The 12,720-nt window shown below is 41.4% G+C and overlaps 1 protein-coding gene across 1 annotated transcript in view; it reads right to left on the bottom strand.

Annotated features, from left to right (window-relative positions):
* Positions 1-2,310: 2,310 nt before the first annotated feature.
* Rab11fip1 (RAB11 family interacting protein 1) overlaps positions 2,311-12,720 on the bottom strand; it is a 31,327-nt gene continuing 20,917 nt past the window's right edge. Inside the window, 3 exon segments of the mRNA XM_047550023.1 lie at positions 2,311-6,024; positions 11,634-11,742; positions 12,586-12,719. Coding sequence (XP_047405979.1) covers positions 5,806-6,024; positions 11,634-11,742; positions 12,586-12,719 — 462 coding nt within the window. The 3' untranslated portion in view covers positions 2,311-5,805.

Raw genomic sequence — 12,720 nt, 5'->3', positions numbered from 1 at the left:
TCAGAAAAGCATCTGCTGGGAGGTTAATCCTTGGCTAGTTTCCCCTCCCTCCTCCAGAGCCACACCTCTCTCCATTTTTCTTGGCGAGGTAGGGGCTACCTTACAGTAATATTATTTTCCATAACCCTTCAGATCTGGCCTCTGCCCACCCTCCCTTGGTTAGCCATGTGTACTCTGGTGAGCTGTTTGCCAGTCTCACTTTCCCTCTGATTGCAAGTTTCTGTCAGAAGGATTGGCTTTCTCATCTTGAGGAGGGTTGGTGCTCAGTAAAGAGTTGCCCAACTCCTGTGAATATCTGTTCCAGGTGTGCCTGTCAGAAGCACCAGATGGACTGAGTTCCACAGTGGGAAATCATTCTAACCTAGAGCAAGTAAACAATGAGAGTCAGGCTGCACTTGAGGTCTGTAACTCGGCCCCAACCCTAGGCTCTCTCAGCACATTTGACTGAAACTTTGTGACTAACCCAGTTTCACTCTGAGCCTTGAATACACTGTCTCATTGTCACACTAAGCCTGGCAACTGCCTCAGGCCTTGGAGCCTTTCTGACTGGATTTTCTTTCTACCACCTCAGCTCTTTAGTGGACACTCATTCTCCAGCTCTTGCTGGTGAGACAGCCACAGTATATACAGTATAGAACCTGGCAAGGACTTCTGAAATTCTGGTATTTTTCCTTGCTCACATTCATTTTTCCTTTCTGCATTGTTTTGCTCATGGTTTCAGACTGTAGTGGGTTGGCTCTGTTGATTATGGGCCTGTGGCAAGGTAGCACATCATGGCTACAGCATGTGGTAGAGTAAAGCTGCTTCCCTTATAGCAGCCAGAAAACAGAGAAAGACAGGACAGGGCCAAGGTCCCAAAATCTCCTTGGACACACCCCTAAACACCTAACTTCTTCCCATTAGGCCTTACCTCTTAGAGGGTCTACCGTGTCTCAAAAGCACCACAGGCTGATGAACAAGCCTTTAACATTTGGGCTTTGAGGGGATATTTAAGACCCAAACCACAACAGTGTTGTATTTTCCCTTTAAAGTGTATCTGTTTGTATCAGAGGAAAATTTCTGGAACAAGAAGTCAAAATAATAGTGGTTTCCTCTTAGTAGGGTGAAAGTTTTAACTTTATGTTTTCTTTTCCAAGAACAAACATGATTTGATGTTAACTTAGAAAAACCTGCAAACTGAGACTATGGACTGGAGAGTGGAGGGAGAGGAACAGTGTTTTCTGCTGCTCCAGAATTGACCGCTAGGGATCATTAGATCAGCTAAGCAGAACCTGTGGCCACCCAGCAGAGATGGGTAGGGACTACCTAGCCCCTAGACTTCTGGGGCTTGATTTCAATTCAAAATTCTGAATTTGGAAATGTTTTATTTTTTTTTTAATGCTGTTCATATACCCTATTTTAATTTCCCTTTTTTTCTTGGTATTTTTACAAATACCAAGAAAATAAGATTGTTATTAGCAGCTGGGCTAAGAGGACTCAAAAGAAAAGAGAGACTTGTGTCCTTGGAGTTTGAAAATGGGGCTGGGCTTGGTGGCTGTAGCAGGAACCAGACTGAGAGAATTCCAAAAGCAAAAGAATCTCAAAGAGAAAAGCTGGGGTCATTTGTGTAATTAAACTTTCCTTCCTTGGAGATTCTCCTAGAAGACCCTCCCTCCTTTATTTCCTTTTTTTTTTTTTTTTTTTAATTCCAGTACCAGGTATTGAACCCAGGGTTCACACATGCTTAGGAAGTGCTCTATTAGGATTTTTTTTTTTTAAACTAAACTTATAGGGCTGAGTTTCTTCATTAAGAGAAGCTGTTTGGGGGCTGGAGGTATACAGCTCAGTGGTAAAGTGCTTGCCTAGCATGTGGAAGGCTCTGGATTCCATCCCCAGCATGAGAGAAAGGGGAGGAGGATGGAAAGAAGCTGTTTTCAGATGCCTTGACATGGTGTTTCCTTTGATGTGAGCTGGAGTATCCAAGCACCTCCACCAAATCCAGAGAGGTTCCCCAGCTCCAACCCAGAGCTTCATGGGATCCACCTACCTATAGGCACTTGCTGCAAAGGAAAAAATGCAGCTTTAGTGCTGGAGGTAGAATATTCATATGATATGTATTGGCTTAATGGCATGTCATGGTCTCTCAGGACAAGATGAGTGTGTCTAGGGCCTGGGGACCTGGGGCATCAAGCAAGGTGGCAGTATCAAGAATCCAAGTGAGAGACCCTCATGGGATGAGAAACTAGTCACACACACAACTATAAGAGAGATTTTCCAGAAGACAGAAGAAATTTTTATCACACCCATATTAAAGTACAGGCACAAATCTTTGAAAGGCAGTACCATTTTATTTAGTGTTACAGGAAAATTTCAGTTACTTCTTAAAAATAAGACCAAAGAAATTTAAAAATCCCAAAGTAACAAAGCAGGAAATAGTTATTCTGTAATCCAAAAACTCTGGGTAATTTTAATTGGAGGAAGGGGAAAGTCAACTTAGTAACTCACATAGTAGAAATGGAGAATACAGAGTTGAGGTTGGTGTGGATAACTAGAAGGCAAAGGTCCCCATCTAAGTCAATTAATTAACAGGTCTTAAAAAAGGAAAAAGACGGGCTTTAGTTCAGTGGTAAAGCACATACTTACTATCATGTGAGAAGCCCTGGGTTCAATCCCCAGCACCAAGAGAAAACAAAAGAAGGTTGATTGGGAGTAGGAACCCAGGGAGAAAGGTCTTGCAAAATTTAACATAAACAAGGCCTCTGGCCTTTGAGACAGTATGTGGCAAAGTGTCAGGACCTTCCACCCTCTGTGCCCTGTAGAACACCCACTGGAAGTCCAGCTGGCAACCACAGGGCTGCATCTGATTGATGCAGGTGCACATGCACAGCCCTCCACTCTGGGTCCATAGCTCTGAACATGGCAAAGGGCAGTTGCTTGCTCCTACCTTCTGCTGCCTCCATGAGGTCAACACACTGGAATAAAAAGGCAGGACAGCTGGCAAAACCCAAGGAATGAGATGATATGAAACAACTGGGTCGAGGATTGACATTTTTTTCACAAAGCTGACCTCCAAATAAAGTTCACTGGTTTTCAAGCTAACGCTTCCCTCCAGTCCTAGCTGTTGTTTCTGGAGGAAACCAGGCAAGGCCAAGAAGAGAGCTTCTCCCACTTCTGTGGGGCACAGTTTCCTCCCAGGGCCCGTCAGGTATTAGCATCTGCTGCAGGTTCGTGCAAATGCCAGCTCTCCTTGCGCAGATGGATGGATGTCCTTAGGCCTGTGCCAGTTAGAGTGCTCCAGTGCTCCAATTCACCAACTTCTGCTAATGGCTCAGAGCAGGCTAAAGCTGTTCTTAGGTAAGTCCCCTCCCACAGCCCCTAACTGAGTCAGGGACAATTAGTAACTGAACGACCTCTAGGTTATCTATTTTATGAGGTACAAGGAATGCTATAAAGTGAATTGTTTTTCCAGCAGGGGCAGAAGCCAGACACCCTTGAAGTAAATTGTCCTTCATTCTTCAGAGTTCCCAAGTGGCATTTCAGAGCACAGGAATTCACTCCTCTACCCAGATGTCCTTCTCCAATGTTGACTGAGTTACGTACCCAAGTTCCTAGCAGCACATATCTCCAAAACTCTCAGGTCCCATGCAGGTCCCCACACTAGCTCTTTCAAGGGAGAGAAACCATCCAGCACATACCTGCCTCCCACTTGGGTTATCACAGTAAAATACATTTATATCAAGTAAAAAAACATGATGCAGAACAAATATATACATGTACATTTCCAGAGTTCAAGTGGATATACAGTTTCCTTTAGAGGCATGTCAATACATTTCACAGCACTACAAACATCCAAGGCATCTGAGAAGTTTACAGTGGTCCCCAGTGCTACAGGAAGAGAATTAAATTAAATAAAATAGTTGTGGATCACTACAAGCTAATTAGATAAATCAAGTTACAATATCACCCTTCAGATTAAAGTGCTCTAATAGAACCAAGGCTGCAGCAAGCACAATCCTGAAAAGAGATTCTGCTGCCATTCATCTTGCTTCTTGCCCTCACTGTAATGAGGGCATATGCAGAAGAGAGTCTCCATTTAATAACTGCCACCATCTCAACCCATGCCCATGCCATTGACCTCTGATGGTTCTTCCCCAAAAGCGATGTCAGGATTTGACGAGACTCCATTGTAATCAGGAGGGAAAAAATGAGCAACATGAAATGCTCTAATTCCAATATGATGTGAATAACAGTGAAATTACCTGAAAAACTTGAAGTGGTGCTGCATTACAAAGGAGACAGGTACCTAGCTTAAAAAAAAAATATGTGTATCAGTCTAATTTTAAAAATATAGTCATCCAAAAATAAGTATCATCTTCCTTGTTTCCCACAATTTTTTTTTCCTGGTGCTGGAAATGGAACCCAGGGCCTCCCACATGTAGGCAAATGTTCTGCATTGAGCTACATCCCCAGCCCCACTCTGCAATTTTCTAACGAGGGGGTAAAATGCCTGTGAGTCTGTTCATGAAGGAAAACAAAAAAGAAGCAATGGTTTAAAGACCGAAGCATTTCTGTTCTGTTTTTAAATTTTATCAATTAAATTAAGCCCTGCACGTCAACTCTTGCAATATTCTGGGAGTAACTTGGGTTTCCTTTCAGGCAGTGACATGCAGTATTTAGAGGACAAGTCATATGGATGCATCTCTAGTCCTTCAGGGTCCAAGTCTGTGGTTTCTCATGACCCACAAGATTAAAGGTTCCTGCTTCCTCTTTCCTTGTGGTGCTGGGGACAGAACCCAGGACCGTGCACATGTTGGGCAAGAGCTCTACCACTGAGTTATACCCCAGCCCCAGCCTTATTCATCTTGAGGAGTCAGTGGGTCCTGGCCCCCAGCCAGGAAATGCTGCCAAGGTAAACAGCAAGCCAAGCAAAGGCACAGGCCAGAATGGCCAAAGCAATCTTACTTATTCTATATTGTTAGAACTGTTTTAGTAAGAGCTTGGATCACTCAATCCCTTATCAAGGCACTGATGAGGGCAGTGCAGCCAGTAGGAACCTTGACTTTGACCAACTTTCCCTAGTTGAGTGAAAAGTGATTCTCTAAGTCCCATATTCTACTTTTCACATCCCCAAGAGAAAGGACCTATGGATATTTTAAGGTTAGAGAGTGGTGGAATCTGATGTTTAGAAGAATTGGTTTGTTCAGAATCTAAAAGGCACACTCAAGAGGCTTTCCCTAAATGACTGCTCCAGTCAAAAAAAAAAAAAAGAAAAGAAAAGAAAAAAAGAAACAAGAAGCAAGTCTGAGAAGCCTGGTAAGTTTACATGGCATCAGAATTCAATATCTGCAGTCAAAAAGCTACACCTGAGCTGCTTAAAGGCCAAGACAAAAACACATAACAGCACCAATTGCACAGTCCTTTTCTCATCTCATCCCAAACTGTAATGGCTGGAAATATGTATTTGAAAAAGCTCAATATCAAAGAAAGACAACCCCACTGTTAAAAGACATTAGTATCTCTAGTGCCATCTGAATCTCTGACTCAGGATTAGTTCTTAAGACCATGTTTCTGGTGTGCATAAAATATTTACAACCTAGTTTAAGGCACGGTGGCATCTGAAAATAAAACCCTGGGAATGTACAGCAAAAGATTCATTGTAATAATTAACCTGGTTTCAATTGGTAGAATTAACTGTTGACAGATAACACACAAAGGAGATGGTGATTTGGAGTCTGTTAGCTGATTATCAGGCATACCATGTTCTTGACCTCAAGTGCAGGTGGAAACAAACTCACAAAAACATCTCAGTGTTTTATTCTCTGCAGTTCACATCTTTCCTGCTTTTTTGCCAACCTGAGCCGGAATTCGGAGGATGTTGGGGGTTTCTTCCATGACTCTGACAAGCAGATTGTCAATGTAGTCTTCCAGCTCTCGAACCTGAAACTCCTTTTTGCTTATGGTTTCCTTCTGTTTGAGGACCAACTGGATCAATTCATCATGAGTCAGCTGTGCATAGGCAAAGGCAGGGTCCGAAGGATTGTATTTCTTTGGAGAAGGGAGAAATGGGGGAAAGATTATAAAAATCAGCATAGATATCAAATATCTAAAAGGATACAAAAGAGGAAAATGTTTATTAGTGACCTAAGTCTCTTGGAACTCTGTTTTCAATGCACAGTAAAAACAGGTTGTTGATTGATGAAGTCTCTATAAGAGGCGAGTAAGAAATATTTTAGACTTTGTGGACCATATATGGACTCTGCTGCATGTTTTATTTAGTTTTGGGTTTTTTTTTTAATGGTTTTTAAAAATGTAAAAAAAAACAGGGACTGAGGGTGTAGCTCAGTGGTAGAGCCTATCATGTGCAAAGCCCTAGGTTTGATCCCTAGCACTGCAAAAGAAAAAAAATAAAAACCACACTAGGCTCATAGATCACAAACATCTGGACTTGACTTTGGTTTGGGGGTTTCAAAAATTATTTCCACAATTAGGAGTTGAAGAACTGTGGTAGAGCACTTGCCTAGCATGCTGGAGGCCCTAGGTCTCATCACCAGCACTGCAAGCAAAAAAAAGGAAAAAGAAATGTAATTAGCCAGGTATGATGGTGCATACCTGTAGTCTCAGCTACTCGGGAGGCTGAGGCAGGAGGATCTCTTGAGCCCACAAGTGAGACCCCCATATCAAAAAAAAAAGTAATCACTGGACGACTTCAATCCTCCCAAAGAGTGTGTACTGTCAATGCAGGGCTGGAGACAAGCACCAAGGAAGAGGGAGACTATGAAGAATCATGTAAGAGAGGGTGCAGGAAGGTGTTCTCCTGCCAGCATGACAGAACACTGGTCATCCCAGATGGCCTGCTTCTACCTAAGCTACACTGAGAAGAATGTGGTGATTAGGTCAATGCAGTGGCCACTCAAAGACCCCACTTGAAGTCATTTCATCTCAAAAAATATGCAGTCAAAGCCAAGTGCCACTAGGCCACAGTCATCACTGGCAGCCATCTAGGGCATGCCCTCTGGGTACACAGTGGCCCGTCCCAGAGCTGAATGTTCCCACTCCTGATGAGGGCAAGAGCCCTGCACAGTTGCTGTGTTGCTCTTCCTTATCAGCATTTATAATCTGGGACCACAGGAGTCCAACCACAAGCCAAAGAAGCCTGAACCACAAGGAAACAAATGAAGATTAAAAAGAAGTAACAAGTCGTACCAAGTCTCCACGAAGAAAGAAATAAGTGACTTTTCTGGTTGGCTTAGGAGATTTACAACTTTAAGGAAACAAGATCCTAGAGCAAACACAAGATGATTTTTGCCTATAGAATTCAAGCAATAACAGTTTCATTGCCCTGAGGGTCTAATAGTTTCACTAACTACTAGGAAGGCTAAGACACTGCCTTCTCCAGGTTTTAAGAAGCTAAGTCAAGGGCAGAATCAACACTCACTGTTCGACTACCCAACAGAAGCCCAATACAGTCAGTGAAGTAAACTGCTTGCATGCAAGCCAGAATTTGGACTTGGAATCCCATCCCTCCCACTTTGACCAGGAACAAAACTTCATGACTGCAATACTAGCTTAGAAATACACACTGACATTTGCATATACAGAGTGGGTTTTAACCCAATTCAGACTGTACATAAATAAATGAGATGTTGGACTACTTTTCTGAAACCTGCGTCTCCCTTAATCCTTCATTATTTTAGCTTGTTGAAAGCATACATTCCTAGGGCATCTCCTCGGTACCTCAGTTAGTGTTTTGTTTTCATTTTCAGTGCTAGGGATCAAACCCAGAGCTTATCACACCCCAGGCAAGCACTGCACTGAGCTATACCCACAGCCTAGTCACTCTATTTGTGACTTCCAAAACCATATTCAAAAAATTGCATGTATGGAAGAGTTCTGGAGATTGGTAGCAGAACAATATGAATGTCCCTAACACTACCACACTACCTTAAAAATGATGAGATGGGATTATGTGTATTTTACCACACAAATAGTCCCATGTCCACTTATATTCTGTATCAAGGAAAAAAGTCATCTTTGTAAATAAGGGCCAAGAATATACCCTCAAAGGTTTTTTGTTTTTGCGGTACTGGGATTTAAGCCTAGCGGCACACTAACACTGACCTATATTTTCAGCCCATTTTTTACTTTATTTTGAGACCAAAAAAAAGAAAAAAAAAAATCTTTTTCCTGGGGTGGGAGTGAAACTCAGAAGCAGAGCATTCACAAGGTCCTGAGTTCAATATCCAGCACTATAATCAATCGATTTATTTCTCTTCAAAATAACAATAATAGGGCTGGGGAGATAGCTCAGTCAGTAGAGTGCTTGCCTCGCAAGCACAAGGCACTGGGTCCGGTCCCCAGCACCGCAAAATAATAATAATAATAATAATAATAATATTTTTTAATTATAAAAGGAATATTTGTCTCACAGGGTTAGACTCATAAGGAATATAGTATTCTATTATTACTATTTTGTGAGCATTTCCCATCATTAAATTTTAGTTAAAATTGTTTTCATAGATTATTAAAATTCCATTATATTTCAACCATCTCTCTTGTTATTTCGATTTTCCCAATTACATATAAAATTTTTATTAAAATGCATGAGCCTAGAGCTTTGGTCATATCTCTAAATATTTCCTTAAGATAAACACCTAGAATTGAAAAGGCAAACACACTTTAAGATACTTCATATAAACTGTCAACCAGCTCTTCAAGTTGGATTCTATAATCAAAAGGGAAAGATATACAGGATTTTGAAATCATTTGGCAATCCTATTTATGTGATTTAAAAGAAAAATTATAAAACAATCCAGCCTTTCAAAAAGTGAGCAAGGGTCACAGAGAGGAAGAGGCACAGAGATAACACTCACTAATACAAGAAAGAACGGTGCTTGTTGTCATGTATTTCCTATTGGGATCCAGCTTTACACTGGATTTTGCTTTTTACATAGTTGCAATAATGACATACAGTCAAATGCATACCCAACTTTTTCCATGTAATATAATAGAAGATTTTAGGATCTAGTTGTCTTTATTATTGTAAAATAGAAGTGTTAAAGCCACCTGGGTAAACAACACAGTCCTAATTAGAAATCATCTATGAAGAATGGAGGCCCTGAAACAATAGCCAAGGGAAAATCACTGTATAATGATGAACTAGGCTTCCCTAAGTTTAGCTGTGCAATTTCTTTCCCTAACCTCTCTGTTATTTTGCAACATTCCTAAGAGTACTTATTTTTTTATAAATACTGCTTTATGCCTAGTACAAAGTGTCTATTATATAGCAGACAAACAGTACAGTCTCCAGGGAATTTTCCACATTTACAAAGAATATTTATGAGGGAGGGTCCAGGACCAAAAGATTAGTGGCAGGCAGAGGGGCAGCAGCAGGGTGTACATATCAGGGGAAAATAAGTAGTGTTGCTTTTGTTTTGAGACAAGTCACTCCATTAATCAGTTCCAGGAGATAGAACTCTGATTAAATGGGCTTTGAAGAGTAAATAAAATAGAAGCCCAGAATCTTTTCAATTTCCTCAAAACAAGGTGTCTGTTTCTCCCTGGGTTCAACCCCCAACACCAAAATAAACAAGCAAAACCAGAAAGAGCCACAAAGAATTTCGCAGTGAAAGGAAGAGGGGACGTAAGGCTGCTATATGACTCCAATTTTCATTCTGGTCACCTTTATGTTGTTCTTTCGCCTGATTTCCTGGTAAATATTATTAACACCAGGAAGACAGTTACTGCTGCTTTGACCTGCAACAATTACACAGAAGGCAGCCAAGCAGAGCTGGTCGTTTTATAGTAAGTATACATTTTTAAGCTAGAGTTAAAATATAGTAGGTACTCAGTCTGGTCACTGTAGGTAATGTTGAGAACAGTGCCTACCACCTGCCCTGTTGGCATGTTCTACCAGGGAAGAGAGGGCAAGGGGGCTGAATGAGGCTACCTTGTTTTCAGCAATAATTAGTTATCACTGTTCAGTCTCTTTTGCTGAAGGCTCAGATCTCCAGTCTCAGAGCATCTTTATCCCAGCTCCTCATGGCAGGAGTACAATGAAGACAGAGGGAGTAACAACACCTAGCACTTAAAAAAATGCTTTCAGGGGCTGGGGATGTGGCTCAGTGGTAGAGTGCTTGCATAGAATGCCCAAGGCCTTGGTCCCCAGTGCAACAACAACAACAATGTTCACAGTGTCACAAGTAGAGATTTTTATTTCAAAAACCAAAATGATGCCCTAGAGTCCATGGAATTAAAAGACCTATGACTATATGAAACTTTATAGCTGCATGAATTAAGATAAAAGTTTTTTTTTTTTTTTTTTAATCTTTGTTTTGCAGTGCTGGGGATGGAACCCAGGGACACACACATGCTAGGCAAGCACTCTACTGCTGAGCTACACCCCCAGCTCAATAAAGTTTATTTCTACAGACTTTGGTTCCCAATAATCAGTAGGAAGTTTCTCTCCACATATTTGAAATACAATATATCCTTGCCCACTGAAGGTCACTGTTTCTCCGTAAATCATTCTCTTCCAGTTTGTGTGATAATGAGTCAAAGACCAGGTCTTTGCAACACAGCAGTATTCTAAATCCTTCAGATTTTAAAACAAAAAGAGTATTGGTGTTCAGCTCAGTGGCAGACTACACATTTAGCATTCTCGAAGCCCAGGGTTCCATCCCCAGTGCAAAAAAACAAAACAAAACAAAAACAAAACAAAACAAAACAAAAAAACCTTAGGAACTATTCTAGAGTAAAATACACTAAAGAGACAACTACCTGCAGTGAGTGATCCTGAACTACTAAAATAACTAAATAGGTCACTATTGGGATAATGGAGAAACTGAAATATGTACTACAGATGGGAAAATAGTATTGTACCAATGTTAAGTTTATAGACTGTCCTTAGAATTATGCATTTAAGTACTTAAGGGTTAAAAAAAAGGCATAATGTATACAACATGCTTTCAAATGGTTTAAACAAAAAGTTACATGTGTGTCTGTATATATACATATACAGAGAAGGGGAGGGAGAAAAAGCAGAGAGGTTAAGGATGAAAAAGCAAATCTGGTCAACTGTTAAGAACTGGTGAATCCAGAGAAGGGGCATACAGGAGTTCTTTGTACTATTGTTGCAACTTTTTTTATATTTGAAATTATTTCAAAATAAAGTTATAAAACAAGTACATCTAAGCAACAATCACAATTCAAGAATTTTATATTCTTGCCAAAAGATAAAAAGGAAACATGGGGAAAAAGAAAGCAACTGACTTCAATGGGCCAGATTGTGGGGGACATTTTCTTCTCAGTAAGAAGTACCAGGAGCTGGGGATGTAGCTCAGTGATAGAGCACTTGCCCAACATGTGCAAGGCCTTGGGTTCAATCCCCAGCACTTCAAAACATAAAAATTTAAAGTAAATAAGAAGAAATGCCAGTTTCAGTCATACTGAGACAATTTCAACCATGAATAGGTAACTTTAAGAGAAAAAGTACCTATCCATCCAGTAGAGGGCTTCCAGGCTATCCAAAGGCTCAAGTGAACCTCCAGCCTCAGCATCCTGAGCCTCCTAGGAGTACAGGTGTGTGACTCCATGAGCGTGGACATGACTGTTTTTGTAGATCACTAACTAACATGGCAACTTCTTAAAACACATACCTTCATCATGGCTTCGTTGATCAAGTTCTCACTGATGATGGTAGCAGTTCCCAAGCTGGAGTTAGCAATCTTGGTGGCTGTTGTATTCATTGGCTTCACAGGGTGAAGTCTAAAGAGAAGGGGGAAAGGACCCTTAAGCCTTTCTGTAACCACAAAACCAAGAAATAGCCCATTTTAAAGATGGCAGCCAGCAAGTCAGATAAGAGGGTGGGAGAGTAGTGACACTCTGTTTACACCTCCATCCAGCATATACTCCAAGGTCTCAGTTCCTGTGGAAATGAAAGCAGGCAGGACTAGGCAGCCACAAGAAAGCCAGCAAAGCACATCGTTCACCAGGTGTCTTTATGTCCGTGGGAGCCCTTTAGTCTTGTTATGACTATTAGAAGGGATGAAAGACAGTCTCATGCTAGCAGTGTAGCTCAATGGCAGAATGTGTACCTGGCATACACAAGGTCCTGGGTTCAATCCCCAGAGCCTTAAAAAAAAAAAGAAGAAGAAAGAAGACAGTATCTTATTTTTGGTGGTAACTATAGCCTAGGCCTCCACTGAAGAACTCTCTGCAGAGCTCTCTATGCTTCTGCAGTAAAGAACAAGTTCAGAAAAAAATGTGCCAGCTGTTCAACACCACTAGATTCTACTGCTCTATCTCAGTTGTTTCTGAGAATTAGTACACTGGTCACACTACATTTCTGCAACTGGAGAACTCCAAATCTGACTGTGCCGAACAACTCCTAAGCTATCTTTGAAGAGTATTGCTACATTCTTGCTACAAATAAAGCAGTCTTGAGGTATCCTCACCACAAGGGACAGACCCTGTCAAAAGGCCCTTCCAGCAAAACAGGCAGACTACAACATGAGGACATCTGTGTGGTCTGAAAGCCATAACCTCTGTAGGTAAAAGCAAAGGGGGGACATCTCTCCCATTTACAAATACAATCTCCCCATCTCTCACCTGTGCTTGGCTGCCCCAGTTCCAGCGCTTGGCTGAGCTGAGACTGGATGTGTCTCTGAGGGTGAGACCCAGGCCTGAAGAAGCGGCTTCCTCTTGCCAAAATTGTCAATTTTACCAGCGGAGCCCTCTGCTGTT

Source organism: Sciurus carolinensis, chromosome 4 (assembly GCF_902686445.1).
Source record: "Sciurus carolinensis chromosome 4, mSciCar1.2, whole genome shotgun sequence".
In the NCBI taxonomy this organism is placed as follows: domain Eukaryota; kingdom Metazoa; phylum Chordata; class Mammalia; order Rodentia; family Sciuridae; genus Sciurus; species Sciurus carolinensis.
This window is presented reverse-complemented; position numbering and strand designations above follow the sequence as displayed.